Here is a 22,270-nt window from a genome sequence, read left to right as displayed (position 1 = left end):
AATTTAATTTTGTTTCATTGCTAATTATAATTTATATATTTATTTTTTGTATATAAATGACATTAATGCTCTTTTTTTTATAAATAATAATAATAATAATAATAATAATAATTTTAAGTCAATGCAATTAAATAATATTCAGCCATTTTGTAGCTGTCAAGTTTGCAATGCTGCCAAGTTTTTTGAACATTTCAAAAAAGAAATGTGCTTTTATTTTAAATGAATTTGTGTATATATGTGTGTGTGCGCGTATATGTTATTTTTTCTTTTTGATGTATTTATGCGTTTTTCTTCTTAATATATTTTTTTTTCAAATAAATTTGTTTTAAGTAAAAAGAGTAAAGAAGTTCAATATTATATGTATTATATGTATGTAAAAAAAAACAAACTTATATTCTAAGCCATTCAGTCAATCAGTCGAAACTTTTGGGATGTGTATTTCACTCTCTCTCCCTTTCACTTGCTCACCTATTTCGCTTCATTTAAAAACAAATTTATTTAATTTGCAGCATTTTCATAACGGGAAAATACTGTTTGTTTTCATTTATGTACTACTACTTAAAAATTGATATTTCAAAACACAGCACAGTTTTCTGGAAGACGGAACTGCTTTCTAATAAAATTCTACTGTTGAGAATTCGAAGCAACCGCACTGTTTTTTATTTTTTGTTACTATTGTTTCCGGTGTTGGTACCGGTGGTCTTCATACATCCTTTATTTTGTTTCATTTTTTTTTTAAATAATTCTTGTTTTTACATTGTAGTTGTTTTGTTTTTTTTATATAAAAAGAGCAGCATATATATTTAATAATATTATTTCTGCATTTTTCTATTTAAAAGTTTTTAATATAATAGTTTTTGTAAAAAGCACTGTGTATATCTTTGTTGTTGTTGTTGTTATTGTTCCTTTTGTTTTACTCAATTTCAGTGAAAAGGTTTTTTATGTTGTAACGAATTGAATTTTCTCATAATTTTCATAATCCTTCAAAAATTCACAATAGTTTGGGTTAAGTTAAGTTGGTTAAGTTGGCAATTCAGCTGCTATGACTGCTGCTACCGCTTCGGTTGTTGTTCGTTTGCTGCACACGTTTTGATAATTGTTGTTGCTGCTTTTCGTCGGTGTTTGTGGTACGATCCGCATGTGTTCGTCTGTGATGTCTGCGCGAGCGTCGGCACTGCGTAGAGCAGCATTCATCGATTGCCGGCTCATTTTTGTCGAATACTTTTCGCTTTGCCGAAACGCGCGTTTGCTGGCATGTAGAGCGAGAGCAATGCTTGCGATCACAAGTAACTTTAGAGTCCTAAAAATGTTATAAAAAAAAATCAAAATTAATAACTTCGCTTACAGAAGGTTGTTTTTTTTTCAATTTACTTACCTTACAACGACACTTTATACATTTCTGTTCGCCATGCGATGCTATCACTGGATGCCATTCCTGACCGTTTTCATAAATCTTACTCAAAACCTTACAACCTCCTTGATTCAATTTTTCCTCTGGTGTACGCATATTTACTCTACCAGATGCTTGATCACCTAATTCATCTGTATTCAGTGGTCCTAATACTTTGTCATTACGCACTTTACCCTCTGGACAAACCTTACAGCAAGCTTTTTTGTCCGGTCTGTAGGCTAATTTTTCAGAACATGCCAAAAGTGGACATACCATGCGTGGGCAGCGTATTTCCAAGGTAAGCGCATCACATGTACAGGTGGTGCATGTATCAAAACCATTTGGTGGTAAATAGGGATGCCAAGTAGCGCCGGCCATGTGGAATTGATCGCCTAAGCGGCAACCACGTTTTGTTTGTTCTGCTGCGCTTATTATTTCACTTCCGCTATTTTGTGAAATACATGTGGGACAGCATTCACCTTCACGCTGTACTAATTCTTCGCTGAGTTTGCACAACACAGTGGGACATTTAATTGGCTCGCAGGTAGAACGACCGCGCTGACAAGCGCACATCTGGCAAGTATCCTGTGTGCTGCGCCATTGTTCGGCATCATCGTAAAAACGTCCTGAATGGAAACACTTTGCGTCCGGTGCAATCAGGTGGTTGTCATTGTGATCGCCCGGTACTAGCACGTTCGGTACATTATTGTCTGTGTAGATAGGAAAACAATGTGCTGGTACTTTTGTTGACTTTAGTTTGCCACGCAGCAGGAGTTCACGTTTATCTTTTGAATGAATTTCGAGGTAGCAAACACTAGTTTCCAATTTAACGAGCTCATTAGATGGCATACCCAGCACGAAACCTTCCATGTAAGAGCCTGAGAATTCTTCTAAAAGTTTGCGTGTGACTGGTGCTCCAATGGCTTCAATCGGCTTTTCCTCTAGATAAATTTGCAATTCCTGTGGATTAGCTTGGAAGCCATTCAAAGTAATTTCGTAGTGTAGATTACATTCATTATCAATGGCAATCCAAGCCATACCCATTGAGTGCATTGGTGCAACAATAGAATTTTCGGCACGCTTTAATAGTATAGGTTCAGCTGAATCACGTGCATCTGCGACTGGACGTGGTGCAAGGCGACCACGTATTAAACTAGGCTCACTTTCGATAGCAATATTAACACCCAAATCACCAGCATACAGTGATTCTAAAACTTTTGGGCCTAATTTATCAATAGTGCCAATTGCTTGATTGAAGTTGAAAGTGGGTGTCAGATCTTCAAGCATAGTTTTACGTTTACCCAAATCTTCTATTAGACTAATTTCAGGACGATCTTTTGTATTAACATGATCAGTTTCAATATTATACGATAAGGAACCATCGGTATTCAAGAACACCCAAGCTAAACCACTGCTTTTAGTTTTTGATTCACCATTATGCGGTGTTAACAGTGTTTGGAAAAGTTCGCAAGTGGTTCTTGTGAGTATATGCCCTTGTATGCGTAAATTTGGATTCTTCTTTGATTCAATAGTTAAGAGGAGTTTACCACGTGACATCAGACGCAGGTTTTGTATAGAAATTGGTGAAGAAATTTCCAAAACATTAATTTCAGTTGATGGTTTTCGCACTTTTTGCACTTCATCCAAAACAATCTCTTTACGATCGGGTAGTTCAACACGTACATTAAGTGCTGCGTCGACATAATCATCAGGACTGAAAACACCATTAAATACCAAAGTCAAATGCATCGATGAAGCAGCACCACTACTGGTTGATACAATTGCAGTGCCACCTGCTCCAGCCATTTGATCTGGTTTAGTGCCGGGTGCAGGTTCCATAAGCGAGCTAAATAGTTCCGTTTGAAGTGCAGTGTATTTGGCAATTTTGCCAGCTAAAGCGAGTTCAGCTTGGAATTTGTTGCCCCACAAAAGTACCACATGTAGACGCTCATCACGCAATAAACGTTTATAATCGCGTGGTACACGACGCCAAACACCACATACTTTGCCTGTGGAGTTCTGATAAATACTTAAAGGGCCCAAAATTTGCGTTTCCAATTGATGCTCCTCCAAAATGGTACCACTGTCATCTACAAATTGTATGGCACGAGGACGATTGATTTTCGATGATATATAGAAGGAGTAGTAGAGATTCTTTTTGTGGAACATAAAACGACCAGTGGCGACTATATTCAATGGATTGTGTGTGGTGTACATAGTTTTCATTTCTTCACCTTTCAGAAAATATGAGGTTCTGCCTGTGAGTAGAGCGGCGAAATCTGCAAAAAAAAACATATATATAATCAAATTTATAATGTAGAAGTAGTAACATGATATGTATTGAATAGTGGAAGGGACAAGTTGAAAGAGGAATTTTATGGCAGCTGTTCTAGCTATTGTTGCTATTGTTTTTGTAAAATGTAGAAGCCAACGATAAAATAGGTGTGAAATATTAAGGTCAGTTAGATAAGTTAATAGTGTGAACACTTACGTTTCATGTTGCGCTCTTCTTCTTCCAGATTCAGTGGTGCAGGCACGTCTAAGGCGATGTTCGTATCTGTAACATAAAACCAAAACAAAAAAAGACATTAAATTTAAGATAAGAAAAATTAAGAAACTGACAGATATATAATAGCAGTTAAATGGAATTCCGATACCAAACAACATTAAATTCAAATAAGCATGAGAAATGCTTAATCTTTCTCCGTTTCTGTTCGTTCGATCTTGGTGTTTTGTTATTTTTTTGTTCTTTTTTTTTTTCTCCGAACAAACGAATTAAAATGAAAATTATGAATGAATCGAAAGGCATAATAAATGAATAAGCGTTCACGTAGTGACATTGTAGCGCTTAAATACCTTCATATATTATATATGCACTCTATATGGGTGCGTGTGTGTGTGAGAGGCTTATAGGTTCATGCATAATATCAAAGAATGTTCGGAATCTTATACCCACATCACGTTTCGGTGTCTTTATTGGCAAGAGAGTGACAAAAAACAGTTTAAAATGCAGCACAAATGCGAGGATATTTAAATTTACATAGTTGAATTGTATGTGTGTGTGTGTGTGTGTTGAACAGTGTGTTTGTTGTGTGTAGGTTAAATAGTCATAACACAGCGGTCGAGGTAGTTCGTTTCGGTCGTAAAAGCCGATAAACGGCATAGAGTTCTGAGAATTGTTGTTATTCATAGCTTAAAATCTACAAGACAACAACAAAAATAACGGCTTAAATGAGAAACTGTGAAAAGGAGGTTGGGCATTCTACGGTTAAAAACAATCAACACAATAAATGACATTAAACAAGCGCACAAATAAGCGTTTAAGATTTAGAATTCAAGAAGGAAAAAAAATAATAAGAATAATGTATGAGATTTTTGGGGTCAGCTGTCATAGGTTGACATTAGGCAACAGGCAGCACGGCGTAAAGATTTAATTTTATGCACAAGGAAGTTGGAATTTGGCTGTTAGAATTGTTAAAGGCTTAAGTCATTTTCATTATTAGATTCAATGGGTAGTATATAAGACAGGAGATAAATTTACAGAGAATAACGTATTAATATTATTTTTTGAATTAGAGATTTCCCAAACAGAAATCAGTTTAGCATGGATTATATATAAACTCTTAAAATAAAAAAGCAACAGATATAGTACTTTTCTAATTTATAGTCACAAAGATATCTAACAATACCGAAGTTATGGTATATGGAATAAATATCAATTTTATGACAGCATATAAGATCCATATAAATATATTCTAATAAGGTTCGATAGTTATAACTGTAAACATAGTGTAAGAATTTGGGAACTTTTAGAGAAACCGATATAATACGATATATAGAAATACTAAAATACTAAGATAGAACTTCAAAGGTCATTAGGCTATTAAAAAAAAATAGATTATTTTTTTGTATAAAGTATGTAAAGTATGTTTGTTCTGAGAGTAACAAGACGAAAGTCAATATACAGAAATAATGTCATTAAAGAATATAATATTTTTATTAAATGAGTTTCTTCATAAAACTGAAATAAAAATTTTTTACTAAAGAAAGAATATTAAGATAACATACGCATCATTATTATAAATGGACTCTGTAGTAAGTTTACCCGTTTAATATTCAATGAGATTTCAAACAGGCTAATTCCTTGTTCCGGTTTCTGTTCATTCTAATATTGGAAACGAGAACCCGAGAAACAGATTTGAATCGTGCTGGCACAATATTTTATGAAATTGTAATGTTACTTCCGTATGTAGATGATATTTTTATAGTGACTCAGGTCACTGTTGACAACTGTATTTTCAAATTTAATGAAAATGTTTATTTGGGAAATAGTGTGAACATCAAAAACGACGTCATCCTAGAGTTTCAATGAAGAAGCACTCTTGCCAACGGATGTTAGTTCGGGCTAAGTAGACAATTTAAAAATAAAGCTTAACTTTCTCTCAGTCAACAAAATTCACATTCTATAAGTCTTTACGTATCTAAATTTCATTATATTTCATTATATTATTCATTATTTCATTATATTATATTTTAAATATTTAAGTTTAGAATATTTATTACTATTGCCTATGAAACCTTTACAAGGAAAGGAGGGTTCAATTATATTTAGACTGACAACATCTAAAATCGCAAGGCATTTTATTTTTTATTTTTTTTTAGCAAAAAACTTAGTTAAAATTAAACAAAAAAATTGTAAAAAAAAAATTTGCCATTGGCGAAATGCTATCCAGATATCCAGATTTTGTGTTGCCAACCCAACATTAAGTGGAATAAATCGAAAAGGGTTACTTAAGCTTCACACAATCTTCTTGCTAATGTTAAATTATTGTACAGGGCTTAGCAACATATTTTTATGCATTCCTCAATGCGCAACAAACAGTGCAAAAACGTCGATCGCTTGGCAAACTCGATTGAATGCAACTGATTATTGCTTCGCCGAAATATGCAAGCCACGGCAAAACGAGGTAGAAGTGAGAGCTGCGAAGGCTCAAATGTTCCAAACATGCCACCACCACCTTCGCTGCGCTTCATTTTAGCTCCAACACAGGCTGTTTTTTTTTTATTTTAACAATTCAGTGGAATTTTTTTCTCTTTTAGTTTTTTAAGAAGTTCATTCTTTTTTTTATTTTTTTTTTGCTTTCATTCTTTTGTGTTTTCGGTTTTCATATTAAATTCGGCATGTTACGGTAGGCAGTAGTTAACAGTCGGCAGACAGGCAAATACGAGAACTATTGTTGTTGTTTTTGTTGTTGGTGTACTGCTGCTGCTGCTGCTGCTGCCGTTGCCAATGCTTTTGCCGGTGTGTTGTGTTGTGTTGTGTTGTTGCTATAATGAAGGGCGACAAATCTGACACCTTGTATAGCATTTTATTGAGCGCACTTAAGCAGGAAAATACCCATGGCGTTTTTGTTCGCAATATTATCGTTGTTGTTGTTATTGTTGTTATTGCTGTTATCGCATATACACTTCTGCTGTTGGCGTTATTTTTTTTTTTGTTGTTTCATTTTCATTCAACATCATTATTTTTTTCTTAAATATTTGTATTTGTATGTATACATATAAATGTGTTTTGGTATATGATTGTATGCATAAACTTAATATTTTGTTTTTATTTTTGATTTTTGTGTTGTTAAACTTGTAATATTGTTGTTGTACGAGACTGCTTGCGCCTTTCCGCCTTTGCGCCTTTGCACCTACCTCATACCTTACAGCTTATGGCTCATACAAATGATCTTATCGTTTGATCTTAATACTTTTTTCTTTTGAATTTTGTTTCTTGCTTCAAAAGTACTATGGTTGGACACTGTATGCGCACATTGTACTGACAGTAAGGCTATTGTTGCATTACTCGATTGCAGAGACAAATAAACCAAGACGACGAGCGAGGGAAGCAACAAATATTGTATGCGGCTTTATACATGAGCCTGTCACTATTTCAGCTTATGGATTTGGATTCTTTCCTTCCTTTTTTGTTAATTTTTTTTGTATTTTTTGGAGTTTCCATTTAACTTCTCATTATTTTTTTTTATTGTATTATTTTTCCTCTTTTGCTATTTAAGGCACATTCCTTAACTGCATTTTTCTGCTTTTATTTTTTTGTGGCTTTATTTTTGCTTTTTTTTTCGTAATTTCCTTAGTATTTTTGACACTTAATCTTGTTGTTGTTAGCTTTAAAATGTATTTTTTTTCATTTGGTGTAATTTTTCTTTAGTGCAAATGAATGAATTCTTTTTTTACGATCCTCTGACTATATATTATATTCTTAAGCCCAAATAAATGAGTTTTCTGTGTTGTATTTTGTTGGACATTGCGGCAGTGATTAAAAAATCTTTAAAATCTCTGGTACGCCGACCACGTCGTCATCTTAATACGTTGAACATTCATTCTCTGGTATGTGATATTAATTTCTATACGTATCATTCAATACTTTGACATATATGGTTTGTACGTGTTTTTGCACCCAGTAGGAAATGGTATGAATGATGTTTTTCCATATTTTTCTGTACCTTGAGATCAAAAGTAACTTTAACCGAATTTCATTTTACTTTGCATAAATTGGAATACAGTATAAATAATTAAAATCTATATTTAAGAGTCACTATTTACATTGAGAATATATTAAATGAAAGTAATCATTTATTATTAAAATTGGCTGTATTAATTTCTTTAATTTTCATTTTTTATAATTTATAGGTACACTTTTACATTGGTTTTAACTATTTTTGCTTTCGCTGAAAATGCTTCAAAAACATGCTTCTTAAATGTATAAATAGTTTTTAGTCTGCTGGGAACAAAAAAATCATTGGGTTTAAAATTACTACGGTGGATAATCTAATAATGTTTGGATTTACCGCCTTATCATTTTGTACATCTTTTTTATTTTCAAATCTTTAGTGGTATTAACTGGTACTTCCCCGAACCAATGCGAAAGCGGTTCAATGGGGTGAAAAAATCTTTTCAGGAGGTAGTGTTTTAGTCCATCAACTACTTATCAGGGAGTCTGGGATATCGTTTTGACGACGATACTAATAATTTTGGTCATAAAATAATAAATATTTATAACAATTTATAATATTAGATTATAGATTGAAACATAAAATAAATTAATTTAAAATAAACTTAACTTCTAATGCCTTTTTTGTCTACTGGGGTTTCACTTCTTCCTCATTTAAATGAGATGCAGAGGTATTGTAACGTATTGGGCCCTGAAGACCTGGCGTTTGATTTTGTGTTAATTAAAAAAAATATATATTATAACAATTAATTAACTTTATACCCAAAATTATTTTTTGATTGTTGTTTTTTTTTTAAATTAACAATATTTCCTGATTTCTTTATGGTTTGAGCGCGGTAAATTCTAAACTTCTTTATGTGCTGCCTATAAATTTTGTATACAATATATATATTTATATATCTTTCCTTTTTTATTCTCTGCCATTTAGTTGTTATTATAAGATTTTTTTTATATATGTGTTATCTTAGGAATTTGTGATAAATATCTTTTTCAAATGTTATTCCAAAAAAGAAAAAAATTAACAACCAATTGAAAAAAGATTGAGTCAAAAATGTAGCGCATACCGACAACGACATTTCCAGGATCTCTCACGCAAACGGCATTAAGAGACCTTATTGTGGCTATTAATTTTTATATTATTTTTATTATATTACATACATACATATATGAATTTTGCGTGTCAGTCTGTGTTAGTGTGTGAATTTAATTTCCAATCCAATTTCTTATATGTAGCCGCCACCGCTTATGGCAGCCAATGTCAACAACTTTAAATTGTCGTCATTTTAATGGCGTTTACATTTTCGTTTCCCACATGCGTCTTCTTCCTGTCACTTGCATTCAGTTCGATTCAAACTTCGAATCGGTTCTGTTCGTTCTGTTTGTATTGAGTGTGTGTGTAAGTTTGTTCAGTTTTATATTTGTATGTTTGTTGTTGTTGTCATTATACTTTACAGGCTCAACAAAACTATGCTTAATGTGGCACAATGTGATTCCTACCACGTACGTACGTGTTCCAAATTAACGCACGCACGCACATACCTGCCATTATAGTGAAACTGCTGATTTGCTGTGTTAACTTTTATTGCCTACGCGGTAAAGATTTTTCAGATTTTAATGATAAAGATTTTTAATTTTTTTCACATTTTAAGAAAAAAATGTTTTTTTTTTTTTGATTATCAAACCTTAAAATATAACCATGTTAAACCATGGTAGTTGCGATGGTGGTGGTGGTGATGACACCGGCGTCAGCGGTGACAAAACTGATGACAACATTTTTATATATAAAAATAAATATATATAAAACTATAAATATAAATATGTATATACATATATAGAAATGTATATATGTATGTAGATATGTTTTTATCTGTGTATCTACCGCCCGCTGTTAAATGACAAACTATCCTCATGAAATTCTTTTAAATGAGATAATTTAATAAGCGTTAAAATGCTCGAGTTATGTCATTATAAAAACTAAAAAAGATGACAACTGCATAAATTAATTTTGTTGTTTTTTCTTTCTTTCTTTTCTCTTCTTTTTTTATACATATGTAAGTAGTGTAATAAGTGGTGGTGATATTGTTGTTGTTATACCTGCTGATGAACGTGATGAATGCTGTTGTTTTTGTTGTTGTTGTAGTGTAGCTGATATTGTGCATGAGTTTGAATTGATAGGCAGTCAGTAAAGTCTTTAAAATGGTTTTATTTTTTTTTTTTAAATTTTTTTTAATTTTTTTTTTAATTTTTTTTCAATGCATGCTCCTATTGTTAATTATTAAAATAATAATGATGCTGTTGTTAGCATTCATATCATAATCAACAAGGTGATGATGACGTTACTGATAATAAGTTTGCGTACATATTCAAGTGGTTATATGTACAAGTTAACCACTTCAAAAATAATGGAGAAAAAAAAATTGTTGAAAAAATGACAAACAAAATAAAATAAAAATTCAAAAAAAAAAATTAAAAATCTACTCCATAAAAATAAAAATAACGTTGACAATATGCTTTATTATTGTGTTGTTATATTTGTTGTGGTTCAGTTACATACATACATATATATATATGTATATATAATGCATATATGCAAGTCAGTTACCTCTTAAAAATTACATATTGCATTAGCTAGTTGACTTTAGTTGGTATTCAAACCAAAAATAGGCTTTAACGAAGCAATTGTGTTGATGATTATGTCCTGAGCAACAAAAACAAAAACAGAACAAAAAATAAAAATAAAACAAAAACAAAAACAGTAAAATAATAACAATAATAACAATGCTAGGCAATAATAAAAAAAAGGAGAAAATGTACATATATATTGACAGATATTGTTCGGTAAGCAAGCAATACTACAGTATGGTTTGCTATAGGAGTTTAGTTTAGCTTAGTTTGGCATGGCATTACTTTTGGTATGTAAGCAAGAGATGAGCACTTTTCCAAGATTGGTTGGCGCGTTTATATGTTAGCTTAGAAATACATCAGTACTAATATATGTCCTGAATAACAAAAACCAAACAAAAAGAATGATTGCAAAATTGTGTAAGTTTATTTTTTTGTAAATATTTTCATAGTTTCTATAGACTATATAAAGCTTGTTTGTAAAAAGTATTTTCTTACTTAAATGCAGAAAAAAATATTTATAATAACAAATAAATGAAAAGGATGTATATATTATTGTATGTGTGTGTATTGTGCTGCATATTATTTTGTGTGCGTAAAAATGTCAATATGACCAAAACATGCAAACCCGAACTGAGCTTCGGTAAACCGAAGTAACGAAAATAAATAAGCTTTGTATTTGTACAAAGCTAGCAACAACAACGCTGCGACTTGGCAACAAAAAAGCAATTGTTTGATTATGCGTTTCATGCCATTTTATTATTGGTTCGATTGCAAAAAAAAGCAACAACAAAAAACCAAACAAAAGTTTATAAACTTATTTGCGTGTTTGCTGATGCAACACGCAAAGTGGAACTTTTTATGGCGCAACATATTTGAGTACTGCTACCTTAAGTGAACCTACTACTAAGCTAGATATTTGTAGCATATCAAAGAAACATATAAATAGCATATATTTTTTATCAGTTTGAAAAATTGAATATACAATGTTCTATGAAAATTTTCCATTGCCGATAAGTTCTACTATATGCTCAGTAAGCAATTGGGATATAGAACTCTCTGTCAATAGATAGAATTTATGCTCTATAGGTTGCTCATCCTGCTTCAGTATGATGCAAAAACATAAACACTATCACAGGATGATGAAACAGTACTGAGAGTTTTTAAAGGAAAATCCTCTACAAGTTAGCGACAAGTACCGCATCTGAATGAACCACGAGCTATACGAACTTTAACATCGACATAGTTTAACGAATTAACATCTCTCGTTGGCTTGGTCATATGGTAGGAATGAATGATATATTTAATAGGAATATATACATACTATCAGACAGTCAAGCTGCTTTGAAGTCTTTGAATTCAGTCCAATTTACATCTAGAATGGTTTACGATTGCTATATACCTTCGAACGAGATGTCGACGCAGTTCAACATTTCTTTATTCTGGGTTCTTGATCGTAGTCATATTTTCGGCAACTGGAAGCCAGACGAGCTAGCCAGATGGGATGCTTCAGATAATTCTCATTGAGATGCTCTGTAAAGATATCAGTCTCGTGTTAGGTTTGCAACAACCAATAAGGGAACCATGCTAGGAGATTAGCTCTCCTGATTAATCATTCCTTAAAACTGCCGTACATCTATTTTGTTTCTGCGCAGGGTATCAGCGGCTTCTATTAGCTATATTAAGAGATCCTTTTTTGAGTATCTTAGAGAATTTCAGTATCTCTACTGAAAAAGCATTTTAAGCTTTGTCAAAGGTTCAAGATGATTTTAAATCTCTGAATTTCTTCTACATTAAGCAATAGGCCAATAGGTGTAAGTGGATCCTTAGGATCGCAGGTAAAATCTAACCTAACCTAACGGAGCATATCATAATTACATATATAAATATGAAATAATGAAATAAATACAATAAATGTATTAATTAAAAAAGATGAACTTTGTATACTTTATACAAAAATTGAATAATAAAAAAAATATTTTAAGCATATTTTCGTACTACTGCACCCAAAATTTTAGTAATTTATGGTAAAGTATAAAATAAAATTTAAAAAAAAAATAAAATAAAATTTATATGAGTAAACATTTAAAGCTATTTGAAAAAAACAAAAAAACAAAAAAAAAATTTTCTAAAACAAAACCATTTCAACCCTACCCAGACTAGTTTGCAACGGTGTCCAACAAGTTTATTACTAAACGGTCAATAAACAAGGCTCACACAAATACTATACCACACAGCTGTACTAAGCTAGCATATTTAGGGCTAGTTTGTGCACACTTTTGGCGCAGGCCAAACACTGCCAGCTCTAACAATGCAGTCCGATATGAATGAGCACAGACCAGACTCTACATGAGAGACATGGCGCTACAAGCGCCAATGAGACCGATAAAAATCTTAAAAATTGAATATTGAAAAAAAAAAAATAAGTAAATATACATAAAAACATTAAGAATAAAGTATAAAACTGCTTTATGCGATAAAATTAATAATAAAAAGTCTAACTTAAACTACATAAAAAAGGAAGTAATAGAAACGTGTATTGACTGAGACTGTTGTGGCTGTTGTAAGCACAAAAGAGTGATAAATGCATAGAAATTATCTCATGAACCAAGCCACAGTAGTTAAATCGGTGGGTGGTGCGTGCCAGCCACATAAAAGTAGCATCTTAACATTAAAACTTAACAGCAACAAATAGTGCAACGATATAACAGAGTTAGTCATAAAGCGGAAGCGCTTCTTTTTTATCTTCACTTAATATAATAACTTGGCTATATGCACACATGAGTGTATGTATGTATGTGTGTGTGTGTAATTCTACTCTGCCATCAACAGCATCATTTACTGTTGCGGTTGGTAATGGAATTGCAATTGCTAGCGCAACATGTTGCTGCAAATAGGGGGGTCGTCTTATTTAATACGTTTTTGTGAAAATTATTTTTCTTTTTTTACTGTTGCTATACTTCGTATTTTTTGCCTTTGTTTTTGTTGTTCTATGCATGCTTAGTTGGGTTTCTAAGAGGAGGTGGTTTTAAATTAGCTACCATAAGTGTGTTACACCCTTTTCGTCTAAGCTGTTAAGCTTTGTGCAATTGCTGCTCATTTACCACACCTAACAGAGCAACGGTAACAACAGCAGCAGCAGCACCAGCAACAACAACAGCGGCAATAACACAGGCATAGACAAATCGACACAGTGTTGCAGCATACATATAATATGCAGTAATGCAATTACTTTTGCTTTGCGGCAGCGGCATCAGCAATGGCAGCGGCAATGTCTATTGCTGTTGCTATTGCTTTTGTGTTATGTTGCATGAAAAATTACCACAAACCGCAAACTAATGATGTGTTACAATGAGAGCGCAGCATGTAGCTTTAATGTTGCATCTTATATCTATGCAAGGTAAGGCGCTATATGCTTTATACAAATGCTTTTTTTTTTAATTATGTTTCCTTAAAGATACAACCGATGTTGCTAGTTGTTTGGTGCCTTTTTTTAGTATGTATTTTTGCAATTGGAAAATTATATTGCTCATACGTGCAACAAACGTGCACAGTGTTATGCATCACAACCAGTTTGCAGTTGCTTATTCATTTAGCAGTACATACCACATAGCATGTATATATACATGTATGTGTATATCTATTTTATATTTTGGAAATTAAGTTACGCAGCGTACGTTTTTATAATACAAAAGACTCTGGAGAGAGACGTGCCGTGATGGAATGGCACGGCGTTTGGCACTGATGCCACACAAGTTGTTGGCGGCGGCTAAATTAGTTGCATCTTTTTTTTGTTATTGCTGTCTTTAGTGTATAACGTTTCACTTCAGATGTCTGTGAGACAGGAATTTAACAGTTCATTATAGTGAAAATGTCACACGGCAATGATTGAATGATCGGTTTTTGCTTAAGCTTAAGAGCTGATGTTCAGCCAACGTCCATCGAACGTTTGGGCGTAGACACAGCAGGGTGGAATGTGAGTAAAAGTCCATTTAAGCACAGCAAAAAGCCATCGTAATTATTTTTTTGTGGTTTTACAAAAATTTTCTTTAAAGTTTCATATATTTATTTATTTATTTATATTTTTTTTTAATTTTTGATGCTATTGTGTTAACTGTCATGTTGCAAATATAAATATTTTTTTGAGCACCAGGAAGTGTTTGGTTTTGCTAGCAACATTTTTTATTTAACGCTCAATTGCGCAAACATGTTCTGCCAACTTAGTGAGTTATTACAAAATTTTTTATATATAGAAAAGAAGAAAGAAAAAAAGAGTTTAGTAAACTTCCTTTTAAGTAAAAGTAAGAAAAATATGTTTGCCTACTTAAGTGCTTTCTAATTATGAATTCAATTCATGCAGAAAATTAGAAAAAATAAATGAAACTTCTAAGTTTTTTTCTTTGCAACATGAGTAGAGCAACATTTTGGAGGCTAACATTGCTTTTCAATGTGATTCATGTTATGTTAATGAATTTTGTTTTTTGTTTTTTCTATTAAAAAATATAACAAAAATAAATAATTTAAATTGTTTAAAATATCAACTTTAAAAAATATAGTTTTTGATATATTTTCATTTGTGTATAGAAAATAAATTGCGTAGCAGCCTTCAGTATTGGAAACAACATTTCTCAAAAATATTGCTTAAAAATTTTCTTTTTATATATATTTCGCATAAAAACGTCGGTCTTTTTGTATGTTTTAATATATTTTATATTTACATTTTTTTAATAAGTCGTGTCAGTGATAATAATTTTATAAATTTTTTTTTTTCATATGAAATTTGTTCCATTTTTCTTAACATATTTTTTTTCTATATATTTTGTATCTCAAAAATCAACAAAAAAAAGTAACAATCGCAGACGGCAGCAATGCCAAACGCCATTTGCCTTCAATTTTCGTCGCTTGTCTGTATAACGTTTAGTTTAATTCTTTTTTATTATTTTTAAATAAAGAAAATTTTTAGTTTTTGAAATGACTGAAATAAACTAATACTAAATATAAATTTAGTTTTTGCAAAAGTTCTATAGGTCTGTATAATTTTTTTATACATTTTAAATCTGACATTCTATAGCAGGATCGCTATTATAGATCTCTATAAGATCTCTTTACTATCCTATATCTCCATGACGTCTATACTATTCTAGATCTCCATAAGGTCTATAGTATCCTAGATCTCCATACCAGGTACAATTGGGTTGGTGGCCTTGTACACTAAAGCCCACTTGAGCACAAATAACAGCCTGTGATTATACCACTATTAAAGACGCTGCTTATACGCTAGAACAGGATGGATGGAACAGGATAGATGATCAAAATGTAGTAAAATAGGCACATATGTTAATGTAGAAAAGTGAAGTATAAGTCGGTCGAGCTTTCTCAACAGGCTTGATGATACCATATTATTTGCAAGACGCATCGAATAATGATATCATTTGGCTGATTATTGGAATTAGTTGCCTTTGTGGTTAAATACCTTGCTTTGAATTATTTTGTGAAAAATTATACACTAACTATTTTGAAAGATACTATTAACCATTATGATAAAATATTACTTATATTATCTTACTGAATCATCACTGCAATACCCTACAAAATATCAAACATTTTTTTTTAAACTTTTGATTCTAAAATAAAAATCATATTATTTAAAAACATAATTGTTCCCTACAAAAAAAATTAGTTTCATATTATTTATAAATAATGTATTAAAAAAAATTCCAATACGGTGTTTTTACAAAAAGTGTGTCCAATTTTCTTTGAACTTTTTTTTTTGATTTCATTTTTAAAATATTAAAAATATTTACACAATAAAAACTTGTATGAGGTGAAAAAAATATATATTTTTTTCTACATAATTATATATATTTTCTATAAAAACAATAACAAGTAACAGCACAACAAATAAAGCAATTAAATTTATTTATCTCTGTCGTCTGGACTTTTTCAAAGTGTGCTACTCTGCTTTTTCTTGAAGAATTTCTTTCATATAAATTTTATGTCTTTAATTTTAAATTATTAAAATTTAAAAAATGTTTGCAAAAAATTTACAAAATTTTAGCAATATAAAAAAAATATAAAAAATTAGTTGATACATGGACCAGAAGCAAATTTTTTTTCTTATTCATAATGACATTAAATAAAACTACGACAAAATATAGAATATAAAAATATAGAATAAAATTAAAAAAAAGATGAGAAATAAAATGAATAAGAAATAAATGTATTGAAGAAAATAAAATCGTTTTCTGTGATGATCGTGTCCAATAAAATAGGATGATATATGCAAATTCATTAACAAAAAAAAAAAATACATATATTAAAATATTGAAAATAAAACGCGTTGCTACTCTACAAAGTGGTGCCATATTTAAAGTAATTATAAGACATATTTCATTATGATTAAATTAGATTCCTACTTAGGAAGAAATGAAACAAGGTCAATTTGAAAAAAAACCACAAAAGATATTAAATTGAAGTTTTTTTGAAAGGCTTAAAGAATTTTTAAATTCATTTTTTAAAGTGATTAAATCGTTAATTGAAGGCGATTCATTATTAAATTGTAATTTTTTCTTATTGATGATATACCTTTTGGATAAATCATAATATGGCAAATCAAAATTTTTAATTGTTTATTTTTAATGGTTAGTTCATTAATTTTCATTATATTAAATTTATAATAAATTAATTTTTACAATTACAATTTACAGTTAATTAATAATCTTAATAAATGAATTTTATACATACAACTAACTTTTATAGTACGTAAGACAACATTGTTGTTGTTGCAAATTTTCTTTTTGTACATAGTTTTTGTATTTGCGTTAGTATGTTTTATTCTTTTATGTAATTTAAAAAAATCAACACATAACCTAACTCAAACATATACAACACGCTTTGAAAAGAAATTGCAAAATAAACTTTAGAATAGATGACAATGTAGTACGTATAAAACGTTTGCATAAACGTTTTGAATATTGAAAGCACTTAGAATTAAATTATTAATAAATGAATCTTAGGTTTCGAAGAATTTTACGATTTTATTCTTTGCTTTGAAGAAACAAGTCTATGGAACAGGGTATATATATCTTCTTTAGACTAGATTTATTTAGTTAAGCTAAGGTAATTTTAGAAATAATGAATATATTATAAAAATAAACGTTTTATTAATATAAAAAATTTATAAATTGAATAAATTTTATTTTATTGGCATTAGTAATATAAGTCAGCTAGGATTGAAAGCTGAAAATAGAACGTTTACCTTGAACCCTAAATTTAGGAGAAAATGGGTATTAAAAAGTGTTTATTGCTTTTTCCTATTAAAATTTTTTTCAAAATTCGAAAGAAATTATTTTTTTATTGTCAATTGGGTAACTTTATATTTAAATCAATTTCAGTTTCTGCGTCAGTTGATTCCTTTTAATATTAAATAGAAATTTATATATAATATCAGAAAGAATTATTCAGAATTTGTGAATTTTTTAACGCTTGAAATCATTCAATGATTTACGATCGACTGATGTCAATTGAGGGTGTCAAAATATTTTTCGTACTAAATAATATTTTATTATACAATATACCAGACATATAAATATATATATAATATTTTCTATAAGTTAGAAAACAACAAAAAAAACAGTTCTAAAAAATAAAAAAAAATCATTTAATAAAAAACAGAAAACATGTTTGGCGACTGTAGAAATAATAAAAAAAATGTCTACTGAAAGTACGTAAGTCTATTGCGAAAATTTCGTCTCCACGAGAAAATACATATAGAATATTTGTCGTATTCTGTTGTTGTTTTTGTTGTTATTTGAAGAAAAGTAACAAGTGTTTTCCATTTTTTTTTTTTGGTTTTCATGACTCATTTTGTTGAGTAAAACGAAAAGAAATAAATAATACGAAATAAAAATATTAGATAAGCCCTACTGTCTAGCAGTTGTGGAATCAGTTGAATGTTCGGTATGTTTGATATATTCCCGGATTAGACTAAAGTAATATATCTTTCAAAAATTTGTTTGTAGAAAAAGTATATATTTTATATTCAAATATTAATGGTTGTCATAGAATCATGAGTAAACAAGTGTATTAATAATGAGGAATATAGAAGAGCGTTATTTGGCATACACATTATATCTTGAGTTGAAAAAACTTTTAAATATTCTCCAAAAGATGGGTTTATCCAAAATATCGTATTGTGATCTTTTACTTGAAAAAAATAAGAGGAGAATCACATTATTTTTGACTGCTCCGTTTTTTATGTGCCAGAAGGAGAATTGGAAGCTCTTAGTTATTTGGGACAATTCAAAGAGTGAAGATTAGAATTTCAAGAAGTAGTTCTAAAAGGCAGAATACAAAGAATGACTTCTTTGGTATAAGGATTTTATCCCTATTTTATACCCTTTTATAATATATGAGATGATTACATCTTATATTTTCATGATGTTTAGTAAGATTTTTTGAAAATTAAGCTTAATTTTTCAAATAACTTAAAATTTGTTTATTTAAAAAAATTTACTTTTTTGTGAACCTCATAGATATAATGTTATCGAAGTTAATTAGATGTCTTCATAAATTATTGAATCATATTTTGTTAATTAGTCAAAATACCATTGATTTTTAATTGCATTTTATAAGATTAAAAATGTTTACAAAATAACTTTTTGATATGTTTTAATTTATTTTAATTTAAGTAAATATTTTTGAATTAAAATATATTAATTAATAATATTCTAAAAAATAAATTAAATATAATATTGCATTCACTTTATTTAAGTGTAAGAATATATTCAAAGTATTTTGCAAACATTTCCTTGACAATATTTAATTTGTATATAAATATAAAAACTGGACTTACCGTTCTTATCGCCAGGACAAGTTTTGCAGCATTTTCCGGGTAGTAGTATAGGATCATCACATAAAGCAGGTGGACATTCGTTTTTGATGTTTCGACATTGCACGCGAGCTACAATTCTTCGTTTTTTAGGCACCTAAAAAATTAATTAAAATAATATTAAATATATATAAATAAAATATTTTTTTTTGTTATAATAAACAGTCTAATGAAAATATAGAAATTAGAAAAATTTAAAGAAATAAATTTATAAACAAAACTTTTAAATCAAAATAAATTTAAAATAATAATAATAATAAATTTCAAATATTAAGGAAACATGGTGATTCTTTGATATAAGAAAAAACATTATGTTGGAAACAGGGAAGAAATGTGCAATATCTAAAAAATAATTTATCTTAATCGAAGCTGAGTCACGGCTTTATGTGAAGAGCTGTAATGAATCATCTAGCAACCTATAGAAATAGAAATAACAGTAACAGTACAGAAAAAGTAGATCTAACAGTGCGAAGTACTGCGCCTATTATAAACATTTAGCACTTGCAATAGATCCAAATCACAACAGAAGAATTCAGCTAAATTTCAAAATGTTTCATATTGACAATTTCATTATTAATTAAGGATAGGAACTTGTGGCTTAATATTCTGCTCATAACCCAAATCAAAGCCGTACAGTTAGAGAAGAGTACAGAAAACTAGTATAGAAAACTTTTGTTGAAAAATATTCTTTTCCAATCTGTTCCGAAGTCCAAAATTTTTCCTATTAATGATGTCTTTACATTAGACGGGGGACGGGGTCTAGTATTTGCTCGTTGCCCAAGTTAAAGAAAATTAATTTCTTATAAAATTAGTTATTCCCAATCTTCCCATAACTAAAATTATCTAAAAACATATCTATAATTATTTTATATAATTTTTAATTGAAATATAAAAAGTATTATATATCATAACTTTAATACAAATTCTTAACAGTTTATATATGAATATGAAGTAATAAAACTAATTATTTTAAAATTTATTATATCCTGTCATTATTATTAAATATTTTTATTGCTCTTTAGATATAAGGTTTTATATGATTTTATTATTTATATTTTAATATGTTAATCCATGGATTTCTCTTTTCTAATTTAAAATTCTATTTCCCAAGCTTTATACTCGTAACTGCTAAAATCGTTCTCAGCCGTCCTAATCGTCGTCTTACTTGACGATTTATAGCTTTTTTTGCAGTTAAATTTCTGCAAAAAAGAGGAAATTAAAAATAAAGAAAATCTGTAGAAAATGTGCCGAGACCTTTTAAATTCTCCTTAATGTGTTTATCTTGTTCTATTATATGTAATAAAAATTAAAAAAAAATTAAAATAAAAATATTTTTACGATATATTATTCATATTTTAATAGCCTTTTTTTCTTCAACTATAATTCACAATAAAAAAAAGTAATATATAAATTTTTATTTATTGAACATTTTTATGATTTTTAACATTATTTTCGTGTTGAATTGGTCAATTTTTTATACCACAAATACTTTTTAATTAAATTAAAAATAAATGCGAATATAAAAGAAAAAATCGCATAAAACGAAGCAGTAAAAAATTAAGCGGAAAATCGAAATTAAAAATAATGAACACTTTATGTACGGCTGAATGGACGGATGAACGTTGGGATGGACGGACGTGTGGACGTACCATAGTAGTTGGAACATGGGACACAAAGACGTACGAACGGAAGAACGTCATTAAGTTGAAATCAGGCTAACATTAATTTTAATATAAATTTCTTTTCTGTAATTTTCCAACCATTTCTCTATTATAAATGAACTCACACATATATATATATTTATATATATATATAATAATTTTTTTATATATTTAATTAGCTTGTTAGAGATTTTTATGATTTTATTTATTTTTAAATACGCATACATACGGCTTGGGAGTATTATTTAATAGTATTTAATAGTTAATAGTTGCAAGTCACTGGGCGATGTGCGCGCAACTTAATTAGTTAGTTTACACTTTAGTCGGTGTCATTTCGCTTGCCATTTTAACTAATTTCTAACAGTTTTATGCGTTCATATGCAATTTGTCGCTGCCATTTGCTGCCCCTGCCATTTTGCATGCATGTATACGATGTGAATGCGCCACGGTGCGAAACGGCACGGTATCTCTCGTACGCTTGCGTGTTTGCATGCAATATTATTTTTGCTTTTTTTTTTTATTGGTGACGCTTTGCTTATTTCTTATTGCTGCTTTTCTGTTGTTGCGTTTGTTGTTGGTAATATAATGTTCTTTTTTGCATGTACTAAAGTTTTTATGAGTTTTCTTCTTGTCATTTTGTTTTTTTTTTACTTTTCATTTCTGCTTGTTTGATGTATTTAAGGCGAATGTATTTCATTATTCAGGTTAATTACTTTGACGTCAAATTAATTAAGTCTCAAAAATAATATAAAAGGTGTTAAGGGTGATTGTTGGTGTTGATTTGTTAAATTATTAAATTATAAAAATGTAAGCCAGGTTGTATGAGAGAAAAATCTGTTTCGCTTAAGTTGAATTTAGGGCATTCATATTAATTTTATTTTATTTTTCTTACATGTTTTTGACACTGTTTTATTTACAAAAAAAAAAAAAAAAAACAATATCGCTCATTTTTATATTAATTTGTGCTCATTAAAATTAAAAATAAAAATGTTTCAAATATAAAAATATTTTAATAAAACGGCATTTTATCTGCTATCAAAAGCGCGACCAGACAGACTCTGACATAAACTTGACTATGCCATCGTCAACAATAAAAACATCGCCTACAACAACAACAACAACAGCAACAACAATGGCAGAAATACTTTACGACGTCAATTTATTTTATTTTTTAATATTATTTTTGAATT

At 29.8% G+C, this 22,270-nt stretch overlaps 1 protein-coding gene across 1 annotated transcript in view; it reads right to left on the bottom strand.

Annotated features, from left to right (window-relative positions):
• Positions 1-872: 872 nt before the first annotated feature.
• LOC119670943 (dorsal-ventral patterning protein Sog) overlaps positions 873-22,270 on the bottom strand; it is a 68,898-nt gene continuing 47,500 nt past the window's right edge. The window contains exons 3-6 of the mRNA XM_038081400.1: positions 19,384-19,516; positions 3,882-3,947; positions 1,376-3,669; positions 873-1,300 (exon numbers count right to left, since the gene is read on the bottom strand). Of these exons, the coding sequence (XP_037937328.1) occupies positions 1,034-1,300; positions 1,376-3,669; positions 3,882-3,947; positions 19,384-19,516 (2,760 nt within the window). The 3' untranslated portion in view covers positions 873-1,033. The remainder of the gene's footprint in view (positions 1,301-1,375; positions 3,670-3,881; positions 3,948-19,383; positions 19,517-22,270) is intronic.

Source organism: Teleopsis dalmanni, chromosome 1 (genome assembly GCF_002237135.1).
Source record: "Teleopsis dalmanni isolate 2A chromosome 1, ASM223713v2, whole genome shotgun sequence".
Taxonomy (NCBI): Eukaryota; Metazoa; Arthropoda; class Insecta; order Diptera; family Diopsidae; genus Teleopsis; species Teleopsis dalmanni.
This window is presented reverse-complemented; position numbering and strand designations above follow the sequence as displayed.